The sequence below is a fragment of the Delphinapterus leucas genome, chromosome 7, assembly GCF_059928025.1.
Source record: "Delphinapterus leucas isolate spDelLeu-1000000601 "Yukka" chromosome 7, BTC_Dleu_Yukka2, whole genome shotgun sequence".
NCBI classification, from domain to species: Eukaryota; Metazoa; Chordata; class Mammalia; order Artiodactyla; family Monodontidae; genus Delphinapterus; species Delphinapterus leucas.
The window spans coordinates 27,575,742-27,603,085 of record NC_143135.1 but is presented as its reverse complement, the minus strand read 5'-3'; the positions used below and the strand labels follow the sequence as shown (position 1 = coordinate 27,603,085).

The window sequence follows — 27,344 nt, the reverse complement described above, 5'->3', positions numbered from 1 at the left end:
GACTGAACAAGAAGCCTCTCTGGTCTTAGTATCCTAACCGAGGCTGAATGGAACACCAGGGAATATGCTGGAGGGAGGGGAGCCACTGGCCAAAGGGGTGGAAAAAGTGATGCAATCAGAGTGCTCCTGCCCATCTCTAATTTTATGACTCTCCGTAAAAAGGAAGGAGAATTCAAACCACTTCAAAATAAGATCACTGGAGACCTGGCTTGGAAGACTGGATCTGATGAGAAAGAAGTTTATAGGGATTTATTTTCCTAGTTGATAGCCACAGACCATGCCAAAAGACACCACCACCTGACTACTGCTTTATAGCAACTATAGGGTAAAAATTTTTTTTTTTTTTTTTTTTTTGCGGTACGCGGGCCTCTCACTGTTGTGGCCTCTCCCGTTGCGGAGCACAGGCTCCGGACGCGCAGGCTCAGCGGCCATGGCTCACGGGCCCAGCCGCTCTGTGGCATGTGGGATCTTCCCGGACCGGGGCTCGAACCTATGTCCCCTGCATCCGCAGGCGGACTCTCAACCACTGCGCCACCCGGGAAGCCGAGGGTAAAATTTTAAACTAATGCAGAATAATTTCTCTGGGAATTGGGAACAGCAGGCGGAGAATCTAAACTATGTCACTGAGAAATAAAGGCTTTCCTTCCAGACAACCTAAAGCTTGACAAATCATGCCAACGTTTTATTTCTCAGGATGTTTAAAAGAGCACAACAAATAGAAAGCTCTCCGCCACCTCCTTGCTAACTGGTTTGATTTTTAAGGAGAGTGCACTCCCAAAGACAAACCTCTAAAGAAAGGTTTAGATTTCCTTTTCTTTTTTCTTATTTGATGCCATTAATAATAAATTGTATGGGTTTTCCTTCCCCAAGGGGGAAAAAAATTTGTTGCTTTTCACATAAAAACACATTTAAAAATTATGCCTTTTAAAAGAACATTTAAAAACAAAAGGACAGAAATTTGCTAATTGCTCTAAAATTCAAATCTCCAATCAAACTGAACACTCCCATGGGTGTGAGGAAATAGGGCCTCTTTGGGGGAATGTAATCCTAATTATGCGGCATGAGGCACCCAAGTTTATGTCAGGAGCAGATTCTGATAAGATATGCACCAAAGGAATCAGGTCTGGACTGTTTCAGTGGGAGAGTGTTGGTGTAATGTTGGTATTTAGCTGTGATCTAGAGGCCAGCAAAGGTCAGGTTGGACAAAGCAGAGCCTAATGAAGCTGCTAGTTCTGGGGTGAAAGAGCCACAAAGCCTTTCAAATTAGCAGCTGAATCCTGACACTCATTAGTGATTATATGTGTGATGGCTGCAACTTAAGTCCCAACCAGTAAAACAGCCTAGACACCCAGTATACACGAAGGAAATAAAGTATGTGCAAAAATAAAGAACCAGAACCTTTCAAATGTTTTCCCTTTGGCATGTTTTTCTTTTTCTTTCCTTTCTTTTTTTATATTAATGACAGAACTGCAGTGTGCTTACCTTCCAATTTGGCACTAAAATAATTACCACCGCGACTAAAATGAGACTTCATTTTTTTTAATCAAGGAAGGTCTAGTCAGAAATTGCTTCTGCTAAGTTCTGTACAAGACATAATATACTCTTGGTAACTCACAAAACCAATAAATCAAGCTGAAGCACTTATTAAAGTATCTTACAGCACTAAATTTATCACTGATGACAAATTTAATTTGGGACTCTGACAGTTTGCTCCTTGCATATACTTCAACAGATTTCTTTATTATTTTTTTTTTTTAGAGGGGGCATTATTTCACAAGTAATGAAGGCTGAAATTCACTAGAAATTTTTAGAGATGTAAAAGATGACTTCCAGTAGGAAACTGTTTTTCTCCAATAGCATTGCCGTCACTGGGAAAAGTTACACATTAAAATTCTTTTCCAGCAATCTTCTCCTTTGCACATTGGAGTTAGCAGAATTTTTCAAATGGTGATAACGAGCATTTTACAAAGCAATTTATAATCATCACTCAGCTCACCCACACTCTATCTTCCACAGTTAGGTCAATGCTTGTCCCTTGATAAAGAAGATAACAAAATTGAGATACAGAGTTTCCCCCTACCTAACAGGTAGAATAATTTTAATCTGTGCCAAGGTCCTTCAGCACAAGGGAGGGTGGGAAGAAAAGAGCAAAGGAAACTCACAAAATCGTATTGGGTCTTCTTATAATCCCTCAATACTGTGGCGAAAAGGATGCTGTTCCCACTATAAGTTATCAAAAGAAAATTACACATAAATACACATAAAATTATTATTAATAGGCAGCCTTTGCTGCACACCATACTTCTTGACTGCATAATATATATGATGCTTTATTTTCTGTTCCAGTCAACTGCACTCTGCAGTGTATCCTACAACACAACCAAGCTACACAAGTTTTATTTTCTGTAAACTTTTCCTCTTCCTAAAACACATCTCTACAATTCTACATTAGCATTTTCTTGTTGTCTTTTCAAATGGTATTTTCTCTCTTGACAATGCAATCAGCATATAAAAACCAAATTTCACTGCCTGGTCCCATTTAAGGCAAACCGAGCAGCCTGAACCACAGCCTGACAAGGAGAACACATTAAGCTCTGGAACAAAAGCGTCCAAGTCGACCTGTTTTGCAGGCTGATTAATAGAAACAAGCTCCAAGGACTAATCACAAGTCGAGCCCTGTTTTGCAGACTAATAGAATAAAGACACACGAGAGTAGGGGAGGGCACAGCACTGGAATACAAATAAGCAAAGGTAGGCACCAGGCTTTCCCTGACTGAAGTCGCATTCTGTAAAGCCAGACCCACAGACCCAAGTCACACAGCGGGGGTGAGTCAAAAATGCAGCACCAAAGAGGGCTGGGTTCCGTCAGTCACCCCAGCACCAAATGAGCCATCTGGGTTCCACCTTCTTTGGGAGAGACTGATTTAAAGGAGGAAACAAAAATTTTCAGCGGAATGAAGCACAGCTCTGGTGCTTTCCGGGAATCTTTCCATTTCAGCAGGGCACACACAGAACTTGTTGATGGACATGCCCACCCCCCCATCTTTGGCAATGGCCTGTGACACAGGTAATCCCTGAAGCGTGAGCATATGTGCAGGCCCACAACTCTGCAAGAACCAGATACACAATGACGGCACAAAGTTAGAAAAAATGAGAGTCAATGTCCAAATTACCCCTAGCATACGTCTTACAGCTAGAGAATGTGGCCTTTTCTTCTGACTGTAAAAATAAAACTTACCCACTGCAAGAACACATAAAAGTCCCAGACAAGTAGAATGAAAGAAAGAACAATTCATAAGAGAAAACCATTGTTATACTTGTGGTGTATTACCTTTCGGTTTTCATTTTCTCTATATATGTATATACATTTTTCTGTGACGCTATAGATACCTCTGTGTATTTTTGGTGGGAATTTAGCTTGTGAAAAGCTTACTGCTACATGTAAGAAGAAAAACATACCATTGCTCTCTGATGTCTGATGCTAATTCTTGAATGACCAAAACCAGGTGAATGGATGAATTTTCACTGGAATGGTAAAAGTTTTTATTCATGTGAGTGTCCGATTAACTGAAGAGAGTTTACACAGCTTGGAAAACATAATCTTTAGGAATTGAGATGTCTACTTTTTGCATGATTTCTACCCTTGATATTCTGCAATAGCTATTTTCCTTTCACCTTTTTTGTTGCTGTTGTTCTGTTCTTACTTGTAGAAAACCCAGAAAGACAAGTTTTTTTGGTCTCATCCACAAGAAGAGTTATTTGAGTCAATGGACAAAGAAAATGGATTTTCTCTGGCATATTTGTATTCCGCTCTATCAGTAATCCAATGATTCTGTTTATTGCAACAATCAACAAAGTAAAAACACATTTATAATGAAAATCATAAGTATCAACAGTTACAAAACCTCAGAAATGACTTTAGCGTATGGTTAAGCCTGTGGTTTACAGGCCAGCCAAACTTCAAATTTTCCAACGAAGTGATCCTGTTTCTCTCAGGCTTTTCAGAACAGAGTTCAAACTCTACAGAGGCAACTTCTATAACAAATAACCTTAAAAACCAATACCCTCCTTAATATCAGATTTTCCCTTTAAGAGTAGTACTGAATGGCACATATGGTATGTTTGAATGTAGGCAGGCACTTCAATACCCTGAAAATTCCCTCACCTCTCCTGGGCCTGCCTCTGAAGCTGCTCTGTAAGCCAGCAAACCATGCAGAATTCGCCTCTGGTAAGAGCTATTTAAAAGCACAAAGGTCAGGGCCAGCATTATATGTACACACTTAGGTCTCCTGTTTTTCATATTCATTCTGCAGGATCTACAGGTAAGTACTTCCCTGTACAGAATTACTACATCTTTTTAAGGGAGAAGCTGAATTTGGGTAAGAAAAATAGCTAGTCTTCGCTGTTTCATCTGAAAAATAGGGAAGCATTAAAAAATGTTTAGTAACAGAGGCATCATAAACACAGCCTAAAATCCTCATTCTCAAGTGCTTCCTACATATTAATATATTTAAATATAAAAGCAAAACTCACGAATTTGAGTTGAATTTCTTAAACAAATGTCCTTTCCACAATTTCTCCCCTTAAGTCATAACACCCAAGGAAAGAAAAAAAAAGTGGGGAGGTGGCTAATAATAGCCCAACAGCCTGTTTCCAACTAGTTTTTCCATCAACCATTTCTGATTAGGTTTTAGTCTAACAGCTTTTATTTCGTTCTGAAAAGATCAAAGCAAGAAGGTTTTTTCTATTAATTCTTGATTCAAAATGAAAATAGAGGCCCCAGTTATGGCCTAGTGATTTGAGGGGTTGGACTTTTAAATCAATAAGACAATAAAAACTTTTTTTTCCCCTAGTTTCTGTTTTTGATAATCCTATTTCTGGAATTATGATGCTTTAAGCTACTTCCCATTGCTTATGGAGTCTTGTGTGGCACGGAAAGTCAGCATACCTTACTGGATTTAGAATTAAAATTGATATGTCCCATCATTTCATTGCATAAAGTAGCTTGAAATGTAGTGAGAGAAACAGTCATCTCCAGTTATAGAGCCAGGCAGGCATCAGAGGCACTTAGTTTTATGTGCCATCATTTTGTACATCATATGTAAAAGAAGTTCATAACAAATTTTAGGAGAAGGTGGAAAATCAGTGTGTCAGCTCTGACCTCTTTTTTTTCCTTTACGCACATAGCATTGGTTTTACTTAGTCTTCAATGTTGATTTACTGTAGGTTCTATGAAATTTTAGCACTGTTTTTTTAAAAAATTAAATTTTTTAAAAAACATCTTTATTGGAGTATAATTGCTTTATAATGGTGTGTTAGTTTCTGCTTTATAACAAAGTGAATCAGCTATACATATACATATATCCCCAGATCTCCTCCCTCTTGGGTCTCCCTCCCACCCTCCCTATCTCACCCCTCTAGGTGGTCACAAAGCACAGAGCTGATCTCCCTGTTAGCACTGCGTTTTTTAAAAAATGTGATCCATCCTAAACCTACCATGCCAGACATTAGGTTTTACATACCAGGTGCTTTTCTTCATTTATTTTTCATTTTTTGCTGCAAATTTCATACTTGGACATTGTTAGTAACGGTAATTGTATTTACACTTTAACCTAGCTGATCTTTTCTAATATTTGCGCAAAACAATCTTCCTATATCCTCTCCTGAATTAAAGCAGATTTTCAAACTCATTTTTTCTGCTCTTCACAGAATGCAGACACATTCTGCTAATCCAAAAGCTTTCCGATTTGCCACTAACTTCCTGTTTGAGCAGCCCTCACGGAACATTCCACTTTCAATTTATAGTTCCCATCCAAGATTACCTTTATTTTTTTCCTGGGTGAAAACCAGTCCCAAGCGTTACTCATACATTTAAAATGATGCTCCATGTAAGTGACCTTAAAATGCCCCATATGTCTTCATTTAACAGACATCTATTCACTCTTCCACGTCCTTTGACCACATGCTGCCGATATATGGGGTTCCTTTCCTAAATGGTTTCCACTTATCCAGATCATTAGCAACTTGCTGTGCAATGAAACCATACAATGTTTGCTTTTAAAAATTCTTTTCTCTCCCCACCTCCCTCACATACACACACACACACATAGGGGTAACTATTTTCCTAGACTAAGTTTTTTATTCACCTCCTTTCTGTCCCTTTTTGCTTCTCCCCTTCCACCCTGATATACCACCATAAAAAAAGACAAGAAAACAGACAGACAAACAAACAAAAAGAGCCATCACAAAACTACATAACTATTACTTTCCAGGGAAGAAAATAATATTTATTGAGCATTTACTGAGTGCCAGGAACTTAACATACACGATCGCATTTTAATCCCACGAAACATACACAGAGCAGTGAAAAAATTAAGGCTTTGAGGTTAGACTTCCAGTTCTGCTACTTAGGAAATGAGTGTCCTTGTGTAGTTATTTAACTCCTCTATTTTCATCATAAAACTTCAATTTTATCATCTCCCAAATGGGGGAAGTATTACTTTCTTTACAGGGTGGCTGTGAGGCTTAAAAACTATTTTACGTAAAATACCTGTATGTGGGTGATGCTTAAGGAATAGTAGCTGTTATTCTTTGCATACCCATTTCACAGATGAAACTGTGGCTCAGAGATGAAACAACTTGCTTAAGAAGGTAAATGAGTTCTAAATGATAAAAATGAGACACAAGCTCACTGGGGACAGCTGCTTCTAAAGGCTAAAGCCTGCGGCCTCTATACACACACTGCTTCCCCCGACAGTAGGTAGAACAGGGCTGCAGCTGTTTAAGCTATGTCCAGCCTGGGGACCAGACCTTTCAGGGGGTGTCTCCCTGCTGGGGAGGCCCAGCCAGAAGTTTGTTAACCTGAGGAACTGATGTTTTAAGGAAAGAGGGAATCAGCAAGAAGAGCTCAGCCAGTTTCAACAAACCCTTCACTGTCAGAGGGATGTCCCTGAGCACAGCATGTTTTAGTCCTGTCTCCCAACAAGCCTCCCACGGGCATACAGGTGACTCTCTGGGAAGCTGAGTGACATCCTCTGATGGCCCTCTTACAGAGCAGCCTAGAAGGGCACAGGGCCTTTCCCCTGCTGAGCGCAGAACACAGCATGGCTTTGATCACCGTGACTCTGTTGTGAAACAACTCTGGCAGCAGGCAGACTCACCAAAAAGGGCAAAGGGGCGACCTGAGGCCATGCAGGTGAGGTTCCCGGCAAAAACGGAGCACTAGGTAGAAGTGGCAACCTCCAAGCTGTGGGCTCCGAAGCCCATTCACCCTCACTACGGATCATCAGGAGGATTCGAGGGACCTACCTGTGTAGTTACCTGGACTTCCTTGTGAGCACACCTGAGCTATAGGGTAAATGTATGCAGGAAGGCAGAGCAGCAGCAGTGCCTGGAACCCAGCAAATATGGGTCACAACTGTCAAAGGGACGCCAGTGGGCTCACCACCTGGTAATATCTGCAGAAATTCACATTACACTTACAATTCAAAGGATTAAATAAGAAATACATGTTTGCCAAATAGCTTGAAAATAAATGGTACAGAATCTGTATGGCTTTAATTCAACTCAAAGAATTCAACCATTGAGAACTCAACCATTGAGAAAAGAGAATACTACATGTTTAATAACTGGTTTCTAACATCCAAAGGACATTCTGAGGGCCCACTCGGTTTAGCTTCCAACCAAACTCACACTTTACACTGGCTGCTTTTACTGTAGCTTGAAGACGTAGTCTCCAAATCTAATAGAAATTTCTGTAGCTACTCAGAGCATGGGGATAAGGCAAATGAGGTACAGAAATGACAATTAAGAGTCTAAAAATACTGTTTGAGCCTTTCTTTGAAAATTCTCGCTGCCTTCTAGGTAGGTCTGTCCCACTGCTCCCTGACCATGCTCAGCTGGAGAGATGCCGTGCACTCTATCTTTCCGAATATTCGGGAAGGATCTAGACATGTTCATGAAGAGCTCAGGGACGTAGGTTAGTGCTTTGTTTGGTTCCACTTTGTTCTACCATCTCTAGCTGTCCTTGCAGATTCATGGCTATGCTTGATCTTGTCTTGGAAATGTTTTTTCTTTTGCAACTGGGTGTCTCATATGTGTGAACCTTCAGTCAGGCAGCCACAGACACATCTTTACCACTACCACCCTCATTCATTCATTCATTCATTCATTCAGCAGAAACAGGCTGAGCACCCACTGTGTGCCAGGCCCTGGGCTGGCCTAGGGTATGCATGGAGAACAAAGCTGACAGGGTCCCCGCCCTTGTGGAGCTTAGAGCCACTGTATCCTCTCCTTCCCTCCACCAGCAGCAACTCTGGGTTAAAAAGGAACCTGTCAGTGTAACATGAGAAAATGAAAGAACACCCAGCAGCAAGCCGGCAGGGTCTCATCGTGGAAGTCCAGGTCTGCCTGGAGCATGGTGTGTGGGTCCACACCAGCCCGACTTCCGTGGGGAAGCACGGTCAGCACTTCCTTCTCGGTGCATGTGCCCGGGGCTGCCGTGTCTCTCAGCTGCTCCTTGGTGCTTCAGAGGGAAATAGCCATGTACACCCGATACTTGTCCCTCTAACGTGTGTGCAGAGGAAACGGAAGTTGTCGCCATGGAACAGAAACACCAGAGGAGCTGATCCATGTCTTATGACGCACAGGTATAGATCCTCATTTTTTAAACCCTAGGCTCTGGAGCACACCGTGCAAAAGATCAATCTTTTGTTCTGTCCCCCCAACATCCCATTGTCCCCCCCCTTCAAGCACCCCAACACTGAAGCCTGAGAGCTCCTGAGAGGACTGGCCTGGATTTCTGTGTGTCCTTTTTGCAACTAGATGGGAACAGCCAAGGCTTCTAAGTGGCCACTTCCTGAGTTGCCTCAGGTCAAGTAGTAGAGTGACATGTGCGGTTACTAGGATATCCCAGCTCAGCCTCAAGATCTCAGCAAAGGAAGGTGGGATTCTAGTCCTATTTCTCCCCAAACTAACTTTGGGCAAGTTGCCTTTTCTGCCAAAACTCGACCTTGGTTTCTTCTGTCAATAGGAGGCAACACCAGGCAGCACTGTCACGACGTACAAGCACTTGTAAATGCTGGCTAGTATTAATAATTATTATGAATACATGCCCTTTGCCTTTGAATTGTTTAGAATTGGTTTTAAGTTTTAATTATTTAGAATTGTTGTGAAGCCCAAAGGAGATAACACATGTACAAGCTCTCTAAGTGAAATATATCATCCAAATAGAAGTTTATTATCATCGTTTGCTAATTGAGTTGGTCTCTCAGAATGTGCAGGCAAAAATTTAAATTATGCCAATGGCTGATATTAAGCATAACTGAATGCCCGGGAACACTTCTATACCCCTCTCCACATTCGTCTATACGACCACCACCAACACATCAGCTAAAGGCACACGACAAGCAGGCGGAAAGGTATGAGTTGCCTCCAACGTCCTAAACTCCACATAAACCAGCTTTTGCCAAGGTATGCACTGATATGGCTAGCAATGGGAGGTAGGAAGCAAGCGGACAGGGTTTGCTTTCTCCTTTTCCAAATAAACAGCGCGGTTGTTAAACCAGAAATGAAGCTGATCCCGTGCAGCTTTCAGAGCAGTCAGCTGCATTCTGAGGCAGGCGAAAATGTAAACAGAGCCTGTAATTCTAGAGCAGGACAGACCCGCCACAGGTTTCAGAATGGGAGAGTCCGTGGGCCTCACGCCAAGAAAAATGAAACGTTAGCCTGGGCCCTGGAACAGAATCATGTAGAAGGAGAGTGCGTATTTGTTTAACACACACACACAGACCTGTTTCTGTGCCAATACCTTCCTGAGCCCTCCTGAATAAAAGCTGGAATCCCTGAAATCGTGGCACAGAATCAGTCTTGTTTGTACAGTCCTGTTCTTTAGTGTGAAAGGACTTTCCTGCTGAACGTGGAGATGTTTCTTTCTTCTTCTTCTTCCCTTTTTTCTTTTTGGCCCAAGTTAATTACTAAGTATGACTTGAAAATAAAATAAATGAGCCCATTCCACCCATCCCCAGATCTGAATTCTATCATGAGTTGCCAATTGGTTTTCTCATCCTCTCACTCAGTATCTGCTGTTAATTTTTTCGCTATTGCAAGAACTCGAAGACTGTCAGCGAAATACATGATGCATTACAAACCTTATAGTTGGAAATAAAAATACCTGAAGCTTTCTGACAGGGTAAACTTACAGTACCATTGTGCTGATCAGAACAAGGAAACGTGAGCAACCTTGAAGCTGTTTGGTTGCAAACACAATTATAAAGGCTGCAGAGAATGGAATCAACGCTTAACTCCCACTTTGAAAAACGCTGAGAAAATTACATCTGAAGGAATGGACAAAGTCAACATGTTGATGATCCAAAATGAGGGGGAGAGAGGAAGGGAAAAAAAAAATATCCTGCACACACTTCCTTTGAAAACGCAGCTCAATGGACTTTCTCTTGCTATTTCAGCCATTTTAGAATTACGCTGCCTAGGCTCGATCTAATTTTCCTGCTGCAGAAGTTAAGGCACTTCCTCTACAATTACTAAATCTGACAAATTACACCTGGGTCTACTCTAACAGGAGAAAGTGTGCTCTTTGTTCCTGACCCCTTGGTCAGCGTAGAGATCAAATTCCTGGACACTGGAAAGCCCCGCTCATATTCATTAAAAGTCATGCGAGACTAGCTCTGCGTTTCTGTTCAGGAGGGGAACAAGGTGCACTGCTGAACAATACAACTGCCACACTCAGGTCAGAGCAAGGCAGACTTATTTTTTACTTTTTGTGGCTTGGCTGCTGATCCGTTTGCACCTGGATTTTTTTTTCTACATAAGCATCTTAGTAGCCAAAGAGCAACTGAAATCAGAAAAAAGAAGGGGCCAGTCGATTTTTAAATGCCCAGTCCCACGAGTGAGTTTATGGAAATCTACTTGCACTAAAATGCTGGCTACAGATCCAGTAACCAAAAATACAGAGATGATTTCAAAACGCCACCTCCCCTCCACCCTGACCAGACAAGCAGTGAATTAGCACAAATATCTGTGGTTGATATTTGACAGATTAGAATTTTGTCTCCTTTTTCTGACCACAGTCAGCCTTTGGAAAACACATTTTTGGGATCAAAAGCTGAAAGTGATCACGAAAGGAGATCAGGAAGCACCTCGGTGGCAAAAAAATCAATCACAAGGGATACAAGAAATCCACGAGCTGTGCTGCTATGAGAGCAAAGTCCTGGGCAGATCTAACTGCTAGGCCACACAAGACCCTCTTCTGTCCCCCAGAGAGGGAGGGAAAAGTGTAATAGGAGAAGTTAAGAAAAGCTGTGACTGAACTGTTAGTCCCATGACAATACATCATGCCTGACTCCTTTCTTCACGATTCTTGGAAGAATGAGGTGCCGAAGGAATACATACAGAAGCCACAGAACCGGGTGGAAGGCCTCCTGAGGCCGGGCTGCCCCTTGAGAACGGGTCAACTCTTGCCTTCCTTCCAAGGGAGCACCTTTCTTCCAGGATAAGGCACCCCATTTACAACTTCTTCAGTGTAGGCCGTTGGATTTTCCCAGACCCATCAAACCACATGCAAACCCTCTTCTTTGCTGATCTAATTGGCACGACAGTGTGCTCCAATTGCAAACACACATGACTGCTCAGGATTGTTGTAAGTTACTTTCCACATACAAATTCCTCCTAAATTGTAAGTTAGGAGACGCTGCGTTAATTCTCTCTGGTCTTTAGGAAGCTTTCAGCGGTGCTACAAGTTATAAACATGTAATGAATATGAGCTAATACACCTTGTTTAGAGTGAAACTGAGTCACAATCCACATTTTGTAAATACATGAGTTAATAAGCTCTCTCCCTGGTCAGACAGCAATTACTTAAAAAAACATTTTTTTTTTGATTGAAGTCTAGCTGATTTACAAAGTTGTGGCAATCTCTGCTGTACAGCGAGGTGACTCAGTGATACACATATAGACATTCTTCTTTTATATTCTTTTCCATTATGGTTTATCACAGAGATGGTAATTACTTTTGAGAAACCTGTGACAGGATGGAAATCCTTAGTATCAAGGTTCTTATTTTGATTTCTGTTTTTAAATGAAAACCACTAGCAATATCAGTAAATCAGAACTTAATATTCCCTCCAGAAAAGTTACAGGAAAAGCATGGAAATCAAAGTTAAAACCATTCACATTATTTTGGAGTTGGAGTATCTAATGGGTTACTAAGCAGATGTCCACCTATGTGTGAATCTTAGGATGGAAAATCCTTATGTCTCATAGGAGACGAGTAGCAGCTCTAGTATAAATTCCGCGCCCCCCCGCCAGATTTGCTTCCAGTCAAATTCTTAATAGTGAAAGAAGCTAAAAATTGTACAAGATATTAAAATAATCAAGCATGCCCGCAAATATGTATGCGCTTTAAAGATTCTAATTTTGGTCACTATTGAGGTGAGTGGCATCAGAGAGAAAGTGGGGCAGACCTCACTACCCCTGTTTTACAAAATAGAGAAGGGATTTGTTGTGCGATCAGCAGAGACTGAACTAAGGCTAGAAGCCAGCCCATCTGACTCCTAGTGCAATTGTCTCCATGTGAAGGTGGACAAAGGTACAAAGTACATTGGAAACACCAACCCTGCTACATCAGTAATAGCTAACACTTATCCAGTACTTACTCTATGCCAGGAAGTCTTCTGCGTGCTGCGGCTGCATTAACTCACTGATAACAACCATGAGAGAGAAGTAATATTGCTATTTCTCACTTTAGAGATGAGAAAACGGAGACATTCAGAAAAATGCCCAGGGTCCCAAGGCTGAATAAATAAGTAGTAGAAATGGGAAAATCTGTTCTCCTTGCATAGAAATGCTAACATAGGCATTCCTAAATCAATGTTCAGATTACAGCAGTTCTGAGAGTATTATTTTTTTAACTATTTTAATTATTATTTTTAAATATTAATACTAATTTTCATCATAAAAATATGACAAAATTGCAATTTCCTTTTCATCAACCCCTGTATTCTTGGTAAAAAGACAAAGTATCAACAATTCCTATGGGTGAGACAAATTCCATTTAAAGATCTCCCTCATTGTAAAAAGAAAGGAAATAGTTCAAACTTTCTAGAAATCCCAGTAAACTGCGTGTAAAAAACAACTTCAGGGTAACATTTTAGAAGACTAATGCTGAGTGTTTTCTTGACTTTACCAGTTTCTCCAATATTAAAATAAAACATTTTGAATGAGATCAATCCAGTTCAGACATAAACTTTGTCCGAAGTTTGTACCACCACCAAAACCAAATTACGCCCCATTACTTCCCATGTTGGAACTATTATGTTTTGTTATTTCTTGAGATGCTACACAATCTGCCTCGGAATTCAAAATCACTCCCTCATGCATCACAGCCATAATCTAGTTGAGCTAAACCCTATCCTAAACAGATCTGGACCTGCTCAGATAATGGAGGAAGCTTGCTGTCATCACACCAACAACCATCAATCCAGGGAATCTCTGAAAGTCCTGTCTGTTCAGGAGTGGGCTTAAATGTTCTGGGCTCTGAAGATTTTTCAAAAATCATCTTAAATCATTGAAAAAATCATCTCCACTCCATGTAGAGCTTCTCTGCCAATTAGAGGTCATTTCTCAACTACTGCATAGTCATTAAGAAGTGAGCTGTGAAGCTGAAAAAGCGCTCTCTCTCCTGCCCTTTACCCAGAAATGCTGATATCGACATCCTACATTACCCCAAGATCAGCTTTCAGATTATTGTTTGATAGGGCTAATTTCTGCTGTTTGTTCTCTTGCCCTTTACCACCTTGTCACATATAAAAAGAACTAATTGACGTGCATTCATAAAGCTGGATATAAACACTGCAGATTATAACCACCAATTACCACAGCACTACCACCACCACCTCAGGCATACCATGTACCCTGCAGCCAGACTGAAATTAGGATGCTACCACTTAGAATCCGTGTGATTCTTGAGCAGTTACTTAACCTTTCTGTGCCCGAGTTTTCTCATCTGCCAGATGAGAATCACAATAGTGGCTGTCTCTTAAAGGTAGCTTGAAGAAAATGAGATAATAGGTATAAAGGACCTAGTGACTGACATTTGGTTAAGTACTCAATTAAGAGTTCAGAATCACGGTCAGGTTGATTTTAAACGGAAATATACTTCCTGTATCCACTCATCAGTCCTTCTGGACTGATGAAAACCAAATTTGGCTAGAAAACCAAATGACAGGAAATATCTCAACTTTCTCTTTTACAGAAGACAATCCAAACTGTTGAGTGGGGTGGCCAATCTGAATTCACTCTGTCCTTTTCCAGCCTTATCCGCAACTCCTAAGGCAGGACTGGGATACTTTTCCAGGTTAAGTGAGTAAAGATTAGTTTTTCTGCTCTATATACACACAGGGCTCTCAAAAAGTAAGAAAGCAAATAAAGAAAAATCCAAGACTCCTCTGCTACTGATCTTCTGATCTAACGCTCCCATTTTAGAGATGAAAAAACTGGCTCTAGAGGCTAAGTGACTTGCTCAAGTTCCCATAAATATCTCATGGCAGAGCTAAGGCCTCAAAAATGGTAATTGTTATTCTAAGCAAATCACCAGGCGCTCTTCTCAATCCATTGCAAACATCACCTAATTTAATCCGCATAATAACCCTCTAAAAGTAGGTATTATTTTCACTGAGGTTCCTTCTCTATGAATTAACTTCTTCAAAACCAGAAAACTGACAACTGATAGAGCCAAGGTCAAAATGTTTCCTTGTCTGGTCCCAAGGAATACACACCTGCTTCAAGTTTTCTAGAGCTGAGAATTTCAGTACTGAGAATTCTAGGACTGAGCTCTCAACCGGTAACTTCCAAACTGTCTGTGCTTCAGTCTTGTCTGGGGAGCTTTAAAAATACAGGTCACTGGGCTCCACCTCAGGAAGGAGAATCAGAGTCTCAGGGGGATATGGCTTCAAAATCTGTATTTCTTCAGAGTTGGTCAGGTGATTCTGATGTGTAGCAAGATTTGAGAAACTCTAATGTAAGCAAGATATTTTATGAGTGCTTCCAATGTAAAACGAGAAGGGAACGAGTCACGTAGGCTGATGGAATGTTCAGAGTGGCTGAATCTGCATGAAGGGTAACACAGTGACCTTCCACCAAATCCTTCTGTGTCCCACAGACACACATGCAGCCCCGGTCACACAAACAGACACGTATCTACCAAAGCCATGCTCCCATTGATCTTGCCTAAAGAAATCTGCATCACAATGAAAACAACAAGCATCGTGTTTTGCAGCAGTGCCAAAATATGTGTTATGTTCTAAATACAGCCAAAAGGTTTCTCTTCATCTTTATCCTTTTGGTTTAAGGCACCTAAGCCAGAACCATGCTTTCTGAGTGCTGAGCTAAAAAAACAGAGGGGAAGACTGTTGGAATGAACACTTACCAAGGTGCACCGTATATCCTGAATCCCTTCACTGTTACCTCCGAGTCTTGTAAGTAAATACTGTTTGTCAGGAGGGACTGAACGTTGTCAAAGTCCTCTGGTTTCAATTTGGACACAGAGGGGAAACGGTAGTAGTCCTGTTTAACAAGGTCTGCCATGAATTCCTTATCAAATGTCAGTTCATGATTCCCAGCAATCACTATTTTATATTCATATGGCAGGTTTCCTGAAATAAGAAAAAAAAAGCACCAATTAGCATGTACATTTCCCATCACGAAGTACAACTGCAGAGACTGCGTGGTTAGCAGACAGTATCCCCAAATGAAATAGCTCACGCATTCCTTTCTATTTCCATGGGAACCGAAATTTATGACGACTTTTTTATGCTAACAAAAATGACAATAAACGGGAGATAGGAAGCTGCTCAGAAGCTAAAAAGCTACTAAGGAGACATTAAGTTTGCTAGTTTCACTTCCCTTTTCTGTCTGCTACAGATTCACTGTGATGAATCCACACTGTGACGAATCCATACTTTATAATTATCCAGCAAAAAGTACTTTAATCACGAGCCTTAAAAAGGTCTGGACTTGGTTTTGACCCTTAAAAAATAAGCCGACCAACTATTCTTAACAACTCAGATAACTGCTAAGATTTTTTAGTATAAGCTTCATACAAAAGACATGGCATAGCCAAGCATTTCACAATTTACATAAATGAAAGGAACTACACAGTACAATTTCATACGGCAAGTTAAAGTTTACCTTTTGGCTTGCGAATAAAAAGAACATTAAGAATGGTCCCCTGATTAGAAGGCTAAATTTCCTCCCGTTGGGGTGGGAGAAGAAACTGTAAAGCTTAACCCCCTTTTAATATTTATGGTATGGAAATGTGAGTTCCCCATGTGTGTTTTTTATGCAGAAGTTTCCCGATCAAAATGAGATAATTCTGGGAAGAAGAATGAAAGCTATAAAGGAAAACCCAAACACCAGACTTCTGCATAGATTTATAATGTTTGAATAAAATACGGACCATACATATTAATAACTCACCGTGATGCTATAAGAACCAAAATCCAAAGGGAGATAGTGCCGGGCAGCTGCCCCCATCCTGAAATTAATGCCTTTTTCTCTTCTTTGTCATTATCCATCCCTCAAGCCTCACCACTGGGCAGCTGCTCGTTTTATTTTATTTCATTTTATTTTGAGGAGGAAAAGGGCGGGACGATGGTGCCTATAATTCCAGCTTCCTGAGACTCCTAGGTCCAATGCAAAATTAATGTTGCCTGCTATTCCAGGAAGAATGAAAGTTACCACTAGCAGGAAATTGGATACATTTGTTGTAAGAATTGGTCCTTACCAGCAAGCCAGAATCAATGATTCAATTAATGAAGCTTACAGTGGGGGAGAGAATTATATTGTTTGGAAGGGAAGGCAAGTTTTGTCATAGGCCCACTTGGATTTCAGCAATGCAAATTGCTGAAAAATTGTATAAAATTTTTAAAATTATTAAATTTTTAAAATTTAATAAAAGTATTTAAATTGTATATATAGCATGTGGGTTAAGGGGGAGACTTAGGAGAGAAGTGAAAGCAGTCAGAAAACAACACTGCAGAAAGACGAAACCGAAAACATTGTGGCCAAGCATCAACAGATATCCTTGATTATTAGCCCACAATGCTCTGTGAAATGCCTTTGGCCTCAGTTATTTGCAAGGCTACAGTGAAGAGCTCATAGAAAATAGGAAGCCTCTCTTAAATGCATGCAGAGCTTATAATCTGCACTAGCATAAGGCAATAAGACTGTGATGTATGTTGCAAGCTACTTGGATAGAATGATGATATTTTGCACAACTCCCTGCACTTAAAATACAGATGAAAGATGTATTAAGAAGCCTGCAAATTCCCAGTACTGCACACGCTGGAAGTTTTTGAGATGCCCCACAATTTCAACATCATGGCTCTGTGAACACACTGGCCTGATACTGCATCCCCAGACTCACCTGTGCTCCCAAGGCCGGAACGGGCTGAAATGTTTTCCTGGACAGTAATCTGCTCCAAGGCAGGTCCTACCTGAACCTTTGAGCAACTCTATTTGTACAAGTCATGCTTTAGCTGCTGGTCCTCCTTTAATCATTCATGATGATGGACTCGCTGTAAACCCTGTCTTTATGTACCACTGCTCTTGCAAGAGGCCTTGGTTTCTTGTTTTTTTCCATTTCAGAGATTTGGTTCAGGGATGGAATGGGTGAGACTGGGAAACAAGGTGAAGGGAGTACATTTCTCCCCTTCAGATCAGTTAAGAAAAAAAAAAAAAGTAAAACTGCTGCAAAGTAAATCTTTCTCAGGAAGACAGCCTCTTCAGTGTCTTTTAAATCAAATTTTGGAGACTCAGCATTAAGAAGTAGCCACCAAAATGAACAGCCACAGAAAATCGTGATGATATTTACGCATTGCCAACAAACTCATCTCTTTCTGAGAATCCAATAGTAGTTTCCAACTTCCATCCTCTGTTACCTATGTTATGAGATTGTCTGACATATTTTTTTTGCTGAACTGACCTTTCATCTAATCTGCCAACCTTTGTGTTTTATATGCAAATTGTCCTGTTACTTGATGGCATTTTTGGTTTTTTCCAGACTAGATTAATTTGGAAGGCTCTCTAACTTCTCGTTATTCAAATAGCATTATTTTAAAATTGTCAGACAAAGAGGTGCCTGCCTTTATCCATTTTATTCAGATCAGGCCATCGAAGCTGACCTGCCTGAATAAAAAACCAAGGCCGTAGTGCAGTTATTCTAATGTGGAAAAATTCTTGCTTTGAATGACCTAAAGAATTCTACCAACTAACCAGTTCTATCTTTCCTAAGACACGGTATATGTTCTATTGGTAAGATACAAGATTATTTTAGGTGGAATAGAGATGAACTTCTGACAAAATGTCAAGTAGTTTTGTATGTTCTAAAAATGCATATTTGGAAAAACACAACAATGCAAGTAATGATATATGGCTTCATTTTTCATTTCTATTTTCATTTTTCTATTTTTGTATATAAATTAAGAGATGATTCAAAGAAAACTATTGAGCAAATAATAACACAGATAATTCACAGATATGGCAAAGTGATGACTAGCAAGTGAATGAATGTAATTTGGGAAACTAGCCCATCAATCAGTTCAGTTTAGAGCTACTGATCATAAGTAAGACGATAAGCTCTTGGAGGCATCAATTAAGTCTTATTCAAATCTGTATCTCCTACTGTATCTATATCACATAAATAGATGCTCACTTAAAACTAATGGATAATGGAAGTCAGCTGGGTCCTCCCTGCTATTCTACAATTCTAATCACCCTATACTCTTGCCACTGCCTATTCCCTAAGCCGCTATCACAAAACTTTTCCAGGTTCCTCTCTAGGTTCCAGGCTCCTTTTGACTCTGCACTTAGCATACAATACGCCCTCATCTCAAGATAGACTCTCTTCATTTCCTTCTCTTCACTTTCCGATCACTGTTTACATCTTCTCATCTTTCTAATAATTGGCCTCTTAATCCATTTCCTGCCACTGGCACTTTAATTTTTCAGACATCTCTCTATGATATTTTGGGTCTCTTTATTTCTCCTCCTTAGTGAGTTTATGTTTACCCACCCCAAGAAAATAAAAACAAGCAGCTCTTCACTCACACACACACACACACACACACACACACTCCTCAAATGCAATCCTACACCATCCCTAACCTTACTTCTTCTTTGAGATGCTTCCTCATTTTATTTCTAAACTTCTGGAAGGAGGATTCTAGAAGCTTGCAGCTGGTATGCCAAATTCAGCCCACAGATGTATTATAGTGGGCCCTCAACTGTGTTTTATTTTATTTTCTTAGTTGAACTAACATTTAGAAATCAGGAAATATCACACCAAAAATGCAGGGTTTCTGGCTTCTTCTGGAAGATAAAAAAATCAGGCGATACTGACCTCAGTCTGCTGCAGACCTCCTCATTCCCTGTTACTTCTCGCACCTTGGCCCACTTATCACGACTGTGTTGCCTGATGGGCTACCCTACTATTAGAATCAGCAACTTAGACATAAATGGCTACTCAGAATTTACCCAACGCAATCTGCCTTTGTTTCTGTACTCTTCCAAAAGCTTCCCTGAATGTCAATAAAAACCTCCTAAAAACCAAAGCCAAGCCTTTTTCTCCATCCTCATCTCCATGGATGTCTCCACAGTGACATCCCTGTCTGACAAAGCATCTCTTCCTGGATTAGTGATGCTGGACTCTGCCTTCTCCCCCTCCCTCTCCGGTATTTCCTTTCCTCTCTTCTTCCTCAACTCCCTTTGTGTCCCACCTCATTCTCAGCTGACCCATTACACTTTCCCTCTTCATCTTTACTTCTATGAATATTATTTAATATTTTCTTACTGCATGTGTCACACTTCTATTCTCTGCAATTTAGTTTTTAAATTTTATTACAAATTAAACTGTGGAGGCAGCAAGAGGGTAAGAGTGGGGCCTCTGCAGGCTTCATGACATGTTAGCTGTATGACCTTGGACAGAGCCCTTATGCTCTCTATGGTGCGTTAGCAACACGGGGGTAATAACTGCATCCACCTCATAGGTTGTGTTCAAGATAAAATGACATAAAGCTTCTAAAGCACATGTGTGGTATGGAGTAAATAATCAGTGCACTTTATTATTTTACTCCATTTTTTTAGTTTTACCCTTTGCATGTGACTTGTCTCCTCCTAGACTGTAAGGTCCTTGTAGGCATGGATTGTGGCTTGTGGTTCCTTGTTTGGCCCAGAGTACCCAGTTCAATACCTTCCCATATGGCAGGCACACAGTAAGTATCTGTTGAAGGAATGAATGAACCTCTGCAAGACTTACCAGGAACTTCCTAAAAAGAATTCCAGGAATGGGCTTGTCATCTTGAGCTATATGACAAGGCTTAAACCAGTACTGGGTTGTCCTCCAAGTTTAAGCCCTCCTGAATTGCTAGTTCAATTAAAAACAAACAAACACAGTTGGGGGCCAATTCTAATACATCTAATTTGGCCTACCAGCTGCAAGCTTCTGGAATTGTCTTTCCAGAACTTTAGTGAAATGAGGAAGCATCTCCAATCCAGTCTAGCCAAATCCTCTCCAATACACTGTTTTTAAACTGCAGTTTCTTCAAATACAAATGGGGGGAAAATAAAAATACTACCCCTAGGGTTTGATGCACATTAAACAATATACTGCATGTAAAGGTTTGCACAGTTTCTCACACTTTATCATCACTCAATAGATATTAGCTGTGTTATAATAATTATTATAATGATTGCCCTTCCCAGCTGCCAACCAAGAAAATATTAGTTTATCCACAAATTGGATCACTCCCTGGTCACATTGCACAATGTCATTGCCTTCGAAGAAAAGCATGTGGAGATGAAAAAGAAAACTTTGATTTTCCAAAGGCAGAAACTGGCATGGTCCAATGTATCCTTCAAATTAACAAAAACATTGCTAGGGTCATTAAGATATCTGGATCTGAGGTGATGGTGGGTGGACCTATGAGACCTTCAACCTATACACAGTGCAAACCTAGCTGCCTCTGTCGAGATGCTTCTAACCTTGAAAATGTGTGCCCTCAACACATCACTGCTTTCCTCCTTCTAACATACAGTTACCCATCTCTTTTAACATTTACTGATTGCCAAAAAATGGGCCAGGATTGGCCCCTCATTCACAAATGAATAGCGTAACCTGTGATAAGTTACGCCCAGATTCTATTTCTCTCAAGAGTGACCACTCATTTGGAATACCCCTAATATCTTCATAGAATCAGATGAAGGTACTCTTCGATGAGTATAGAGAGAGGAACAGAAAAAGAAAAACTAAGATCTTTGGCTATGCACATGTCTGATAAAGCCGTGACAACTTTAAAGCAGACACACAGCGGATTGTGCCAAGGTCAGCCTCCCTTCCTTCCCAAACTCTGGACATTTAATGTATCACTTAAAGCGGCTCCCATGTTTCACACCCTGAGTGATTTGAAAGCTGTGCTCTGTAACCCTCCCTGGGGCTGGAGCAGGGCGATGTGAGGAAAGAGACAAGGGGGGAGGGGAGGGGCCTGCTCCCATGTTCACCATGGCAGCACTGCTTTCCTTTATTTTACGATTTGGGGAAAGATTTGAATCAAAGAAAGTTAGCCCTGGCTTAAAAATATTAAAAAGAAAAATCACTGATGTATCCAATTCAATTTTACTAATGAAGAGAATGAGTGCCAGAGGGGTGCTGTCACTTGCTAAGCAAAGTCACAAGTCAAGCTGGTGGCAAAAGTGGGACAAGAAAAGCTCTTTGCCTCCCCTGCTAGTATTCTGTCAGGTGAGCCCAAATCTTTTTTTTTTCTGGACACATGATTTATTTATTTATTTATTTTTAACATCAGTATCAGAGTATAACTGCTTTACAATGGCGTGTTAATTTCTGCTGTATAACAAAGTGAATCAGCTATACATATACATATATCCCCATATCTCCTCCCTCTTGCGTCTCCCTCCCACCCTCCCTATCCCACCCCTCTAAGTGGAGGTGAGCCCAAATTTTTAACAGCCTCATGGACTTTGGCTTAAGACCTATCTCTTACATGAGTCCTCCTCATACCACACATGCTGGCTCAAGTTAGGCATTCCCCAAATGTTACCGCAGCTGTGGGTGCAGAAGCTGTACTATAGCTCCCAGAAGAATTTGGGAGCCTACCCAAGGAAGGGAAGGTCACAGACTTGAGAAGGAAAAAAAGCTCCTTTGTTCATTGTCATGCAGAGTCCCAGAATTAAAAAACTTGTTGACTGTATTATGAGAAATAAGATGAGGCTTTGACAGTAGAATAGAAGTCCAAGGTAATAAACTAAAATGTCTACAGGGACCAGAGAAATAAGACAAAAATGTGAACTGAACTAGGTAGAAGTAAGAGAGAGTGGTGAGGACTAGGGCACGTGTGCATCAGTATTTTACAATAAACATATATAAGTGCTCCTCTGGCCAAACACGATTCCTTGCTACCTTGCCCCGCACCCACCAATAAAAGTAATGTTCATCAAAATTATCACACAACTGCAACCTATTTTTAAAAATCATTATAGGATGTATTCCTCTCGAAAACTCAAGTTCATGTCAGATCAGAATCCAAAGTCATTCCAGAATATTTTCTTTTCCTGGGAATCTGCCTGCCACCTACTAGGAGTTGGCTCCTGCCCCACACTCTTCATGAATGGGGAGTATGGGAAATAGGGGCAACCAAAATGGCCATCAGGTTGTGACTTACGACAAATACCACCTTCACCATGCCCAATTTTTATCAGGGATCTGACAGGCAAGGTTAACTGACTGCTATCTCCTATTTATTTCTGCTAAAAACCCAGGGGGGAAAAATCCCAGAGTACAATAGTAGTTCTTTGTGAAGGAGATCATCCCAAAGCAAACATGGCTTGCTGGGTTTTCTGGGTAAAGGAAAACCTACTTATACGATGGTGACCAATTAGTTTAAATATCTCCAATCTCTATGCACACTCCCCTCCATACTCCTAAATTCCAGAGTTTGAAAATATATGAGGAAACCAAAAATATTTCTAGCATATCACTCACATAAAATAAAGCTCACTATGTAGCAAGAAGAAAACAACACAGAGATAACAAGTCAGAAGAACCTGCAATGGCTCCCAGATGCCCAGGAAAATACAACTCACAGGGCACAAGCTTCAGGCTCACTTTCCCTTGCCAATGTGCTAGAAAAAATGAACTTTCTGAGATTCAAAAGAATAAAACAGATATATACTCAGACCTATTATCATGGGACTGTTATACACAAAAGAGATATATTGCAATTCAATCACATTTCCGAAACCTTTGGTCTGTGTGGGGCACTGTAGATGTTCCCTAATGCCAATGTTATAAAGGGACCTTGTTATAGCCCCAAGGTGGATAATAGAAGGCATTTTTTTCTGTTTAAAATTATTATTGTATTTTAATATCATGACTCCAGCAGAGAGGGAAATGTTTAAACTCTTGAAGGTTCTCTATTCCACTCAGGAATAAATAAGAATAACTTGGGCTTGAAAATTGGCCAAGCAGAAAATTTTGCAGGAGGATGGAAGGAAAAAACAAATACCAATGGCTATGAGGATGGAAGAATTATGAGGCTCTGGGATGGACTAAGGAGATGTGTCAGTTAAATTCCTTCCGTGATTGGGATTTGGGATTAGCAGATACAAACTATTATATATAGGATGGATCGATCAAACAACAAGGTCGTCCTACTCTATAGCACAGGGAATTACATTCAATATCCTGTGATAAACCATAATGGAAAAGAATATGAAAAGGAATATATATATGTATAACTGAATCACTTTGCTGTACAGCAGAAATTAACACAACACTGAAAATCAACTATACTTCAATAAAAATTAAAATAAATTAATAAATTCCTTCCTTGATGACTGCTGGGGGCCAACAGCAGAGAAAGGCTGAGTCCAGCCTGGAGGTAGGGAGAGGGCTCTGAAGCTAGAAGCAGGTAGAGCCCACCTTTCCCTGCTTTGCTCCCAGCACCTAGAAAAGTGCTTGACACATATTTGGTGCCCACGGCCTACATGTTAAATGAATGAATGGACCTCCAGCACTCCCTCTCGGCTCCACGGTTTTGCACTCACTTGCCTCGGCTGCAAAGCCACCAGAAACATTCAATCAGGGCAAGCTCCGTCTCTGACCTCAGTCTGTCCCCCGTCAGGCTCCATTAATTTTCACAAGTCCTGACAGCTCTAACGTTAATACTCACACTTGCTGATGGAGCCACACAGCAGGTTCAGACTGCTACCTTCTCCTCTGAAACTCATGCATTAGGGTTTCTTCCATGCTTGCAATGGGAAACCAAGTCTAAGAAATATTAAACACAGAAAACTATATTACAATAATGTCAAGGCTGAGCCGGAAACCCAGGAGAAAGTAAGGAATGCTGAGTGAACGCCCAGTGGTCTGCTGCAGGAATTAGGGCTAGTGTTAAGAAGCCACAGCTGAAATGCTCCCTCCTCCTCTTCAGCCTCCTCCATAAAAAGAATCACAAGGCATCAGGAGATGTTATAAGCCTAAATCCACAAAGTCCATCCCTCACCCAGGAAAGCAGGCCCCCCTCTGGACCCGAGTAGTCACCAGTATACGGCACTGATGACAGGTAACGTGACTAAGAAGTGTAAACCACAAGGCCATTAGTACCCATAATTATTATGGACCTGAAAACATCTCAGAGATTTGATTGCTGCTCAGCAGCAACTTGTTTGCATGCATTCTCGTCTCAACCATAACCTTATTCCAACACAGCTTTCTGTGACTCAACACACACAACACACACAAACACACACACATATTCATACACTTTACTACCACAAGGTATTAAAAATGAATGACAGTCTCCTCCTTGTTTCCCAACTGAGTACCTCTAAGTTGCTTCCCAGGCCAACATGGCATGTTCTATATGTAAAGCCATGATGGTAACTGTCCAAGGAAGCATGGCTCCAATTATACTTGAGTATTACCATCTGACTATTACTATGAACCATGAGTAGTCTCTTCATTGTTTATTTTGTCCAACCTCTTCCTTACAAATGAGAGCCTTGGCTTGTTGAAAAAGACTGATACAACAAATACAACAAATCTGATCTGAAACAATCAGACTATCTCCTAAAGACCCTTCAGTTGACTTCCTCAAGTTTCAGAAAACTGGATCCAAATCAGGATTTCACTGGATAGTCACAGGAAGAATTGGTAACAACATTGTCAAGTCTCATCTCAACCAGCCGTGTACATGTTTATATCACTGGAGCATAATAGAATGTAGAAATGATGGCATGATGGAGAGATCATGGGCTTTGGAGTCAGACAGATTCGGGACCAAGTTTCTGATTCTGTCACTTACTACCTGAGAAACTGAAACTCAAAACATGCTATTTAACCTTCATATTGCTCATCAGAAAAAATAAGGATAATTGCACAACCTATATTACAGAGTGGACACGCAGACTGAGTGAGATCGATAAAGAACTTAATATAAAACTGACACATAAAGGACGATTATTATTATTATCATTATTTTTATCCTGTCTTTGTTCTGCATTGTAACTTCATTCGAGATAAGGGGTTCATCTCCTACTTCTTACCATCTTAAAAGAGTATTCAATGAGTATCTTTAACAAACTAGGAGTGTTGACTGACAAAGTCTATGGTGAGCTGAAAAACAATATGTTGGGATTTTTTTCCCCACAAAGCCTTTAAAAAAGCAACTAAGAAAAAGGTGTTCCTTCCAGCAATAATTACAAAACAAGTGGCAATTACTCTACTGAATAATTAGAGGAACAAATACAAATCCTATGTGTGTGCCTTTTAAACCATTAAGTATGGTAAAAAATCAAATAAAAATAATGCTGGCATAAAGGTCATCCGTAAAAAATAATAACAATTTTAGAGGCTTTTTAGATTCCCTCCCCACTTTAACCCCACAAGTAATAATAAAGAAAAATCTTTTTGTAATAGCTACTATGATTTTTGCATGCTGAAACAATGTTTGGGCAGATGAATGCAGGATTTCAGTGTGCAGTGATTCCAAGGGGCTGGTCCACAGAAGCCAGAACAGAGGGTTGACAGTGGAAATAAAATCTCTGCCTTAACAGCGCCACTGGGGCTAGATGAAAATGGTCTTCTAGAACTTGATTAAAACTAAATTGACAAAGAACATATTTGGCTAATATTACATTAGACTAAAATATAGAAATGAACCCTAATACTCTTGAAATCTAATAAGAAAAAGCCATCTCAATTTCCAAACTTTCAAAAGCATCTTCTTTAAATGCATCACAGATGAATTTACCTGGTACTTTTGCCAATAAGCGAAACCAAATCACAGGTTTCAATCGGCTTATATTGGAAAGTGTGAGAGCAAATGCTAGAAAGTGCAATTACTGCAAACAAACTCCATTTTCTCCCCTCTGAAGGGAATCTCAGAGAATATTTTATTGCCATCAAATAATATTTCTGAAAGCATCAATACACAATTCTATTTTCTTTTCAGAGTGCCCACTTGCTATATAATCTAATCCACTCTACGGATATCTTGAAATTTAGAAAAGTCTACAAAAAATGATATTACCTTACACACACATTCTATGTCAATTTTAATAATTTGCACTCTGGACAGGAAGCCACATAGAGCAAAATTTAGGATCCAATAAAATCGACTTTTCCCATTTTATATTTCAAAATTTTAATGAAGCCTTCCAAGGGTAAAAACTTAAGAGAAATCTCTCAGGGAAGGTTATTTTGATCAATAGTGACAGCGATGAGATGGAGAGAACGAAGATCGCATTCATTTCCTCTTCCATTTTTGCTTCTCCCCCACCCCTCAGCTGGCAAAATTTTCTACTAAGAACTCCAGATAATCAGAAGCTACAAAGAAGACTTGCTGGGTAGTATGAAATCATGAAGCCTCCTGCTGATAAGGTTTAGGTTTCATTGAAACACTAGTTCCAACAGTCTCTGACCTCTTCTCTTGGGAAGAGCTTTGTGGCCTAATGCCCCAAGCCTCCCCTTTGGGATGAAGCAGTACAAAATACGTAGTATAATTTCTCAGGAAGAAAGGATTTCTGGAAAGTCCATCATGGCCCTTGGGGCCCAAGGTTCCAGGAAGTAGAGTTGGAGGTCTATTTCACTTTCTATATTTTTCTTCTTTACTCATATGTTATGGTCTGAAGATTTGTGTCCCCCCAAAATTCATATATTGAAATTCCCAATGTGATGGTATTTGGAGGTGCCACCTTTGGGAAGTGATTAGGTCATGTGGGTGGGGGTGGACACCCCATGAATGGGATTAGCGCCCTCA

At 40.4% G+C, this 27,344-nt stretch overlaps 1 protein-coding gene across 1 annotated transcript in view; it reads right to left on the bottom strand.

Moving 5' to 3' along the window:
• Window positions 1-15,074: 15,074 nt before the first annotated feature.
• The window catches only part of MPPED2 (metallophosphoesterase domain containing 2), an 83,982-nt gene continuing 71,712 nt past the window's right edge, over window positions 15,075-27,344 (bottom strand). The window contains exon 3 of the mRNA XM_022583716.3: window positions 15,075-15,665. Coding sequence (XP_022439424.2) covers window positions 15,436-15,665 — 230 coding nt within the window. The 3' untranslated portion in view covers window positions 15,075-15,435. The remainder of the gene's footprint in view (window positions 15,666-27,344) is intronic.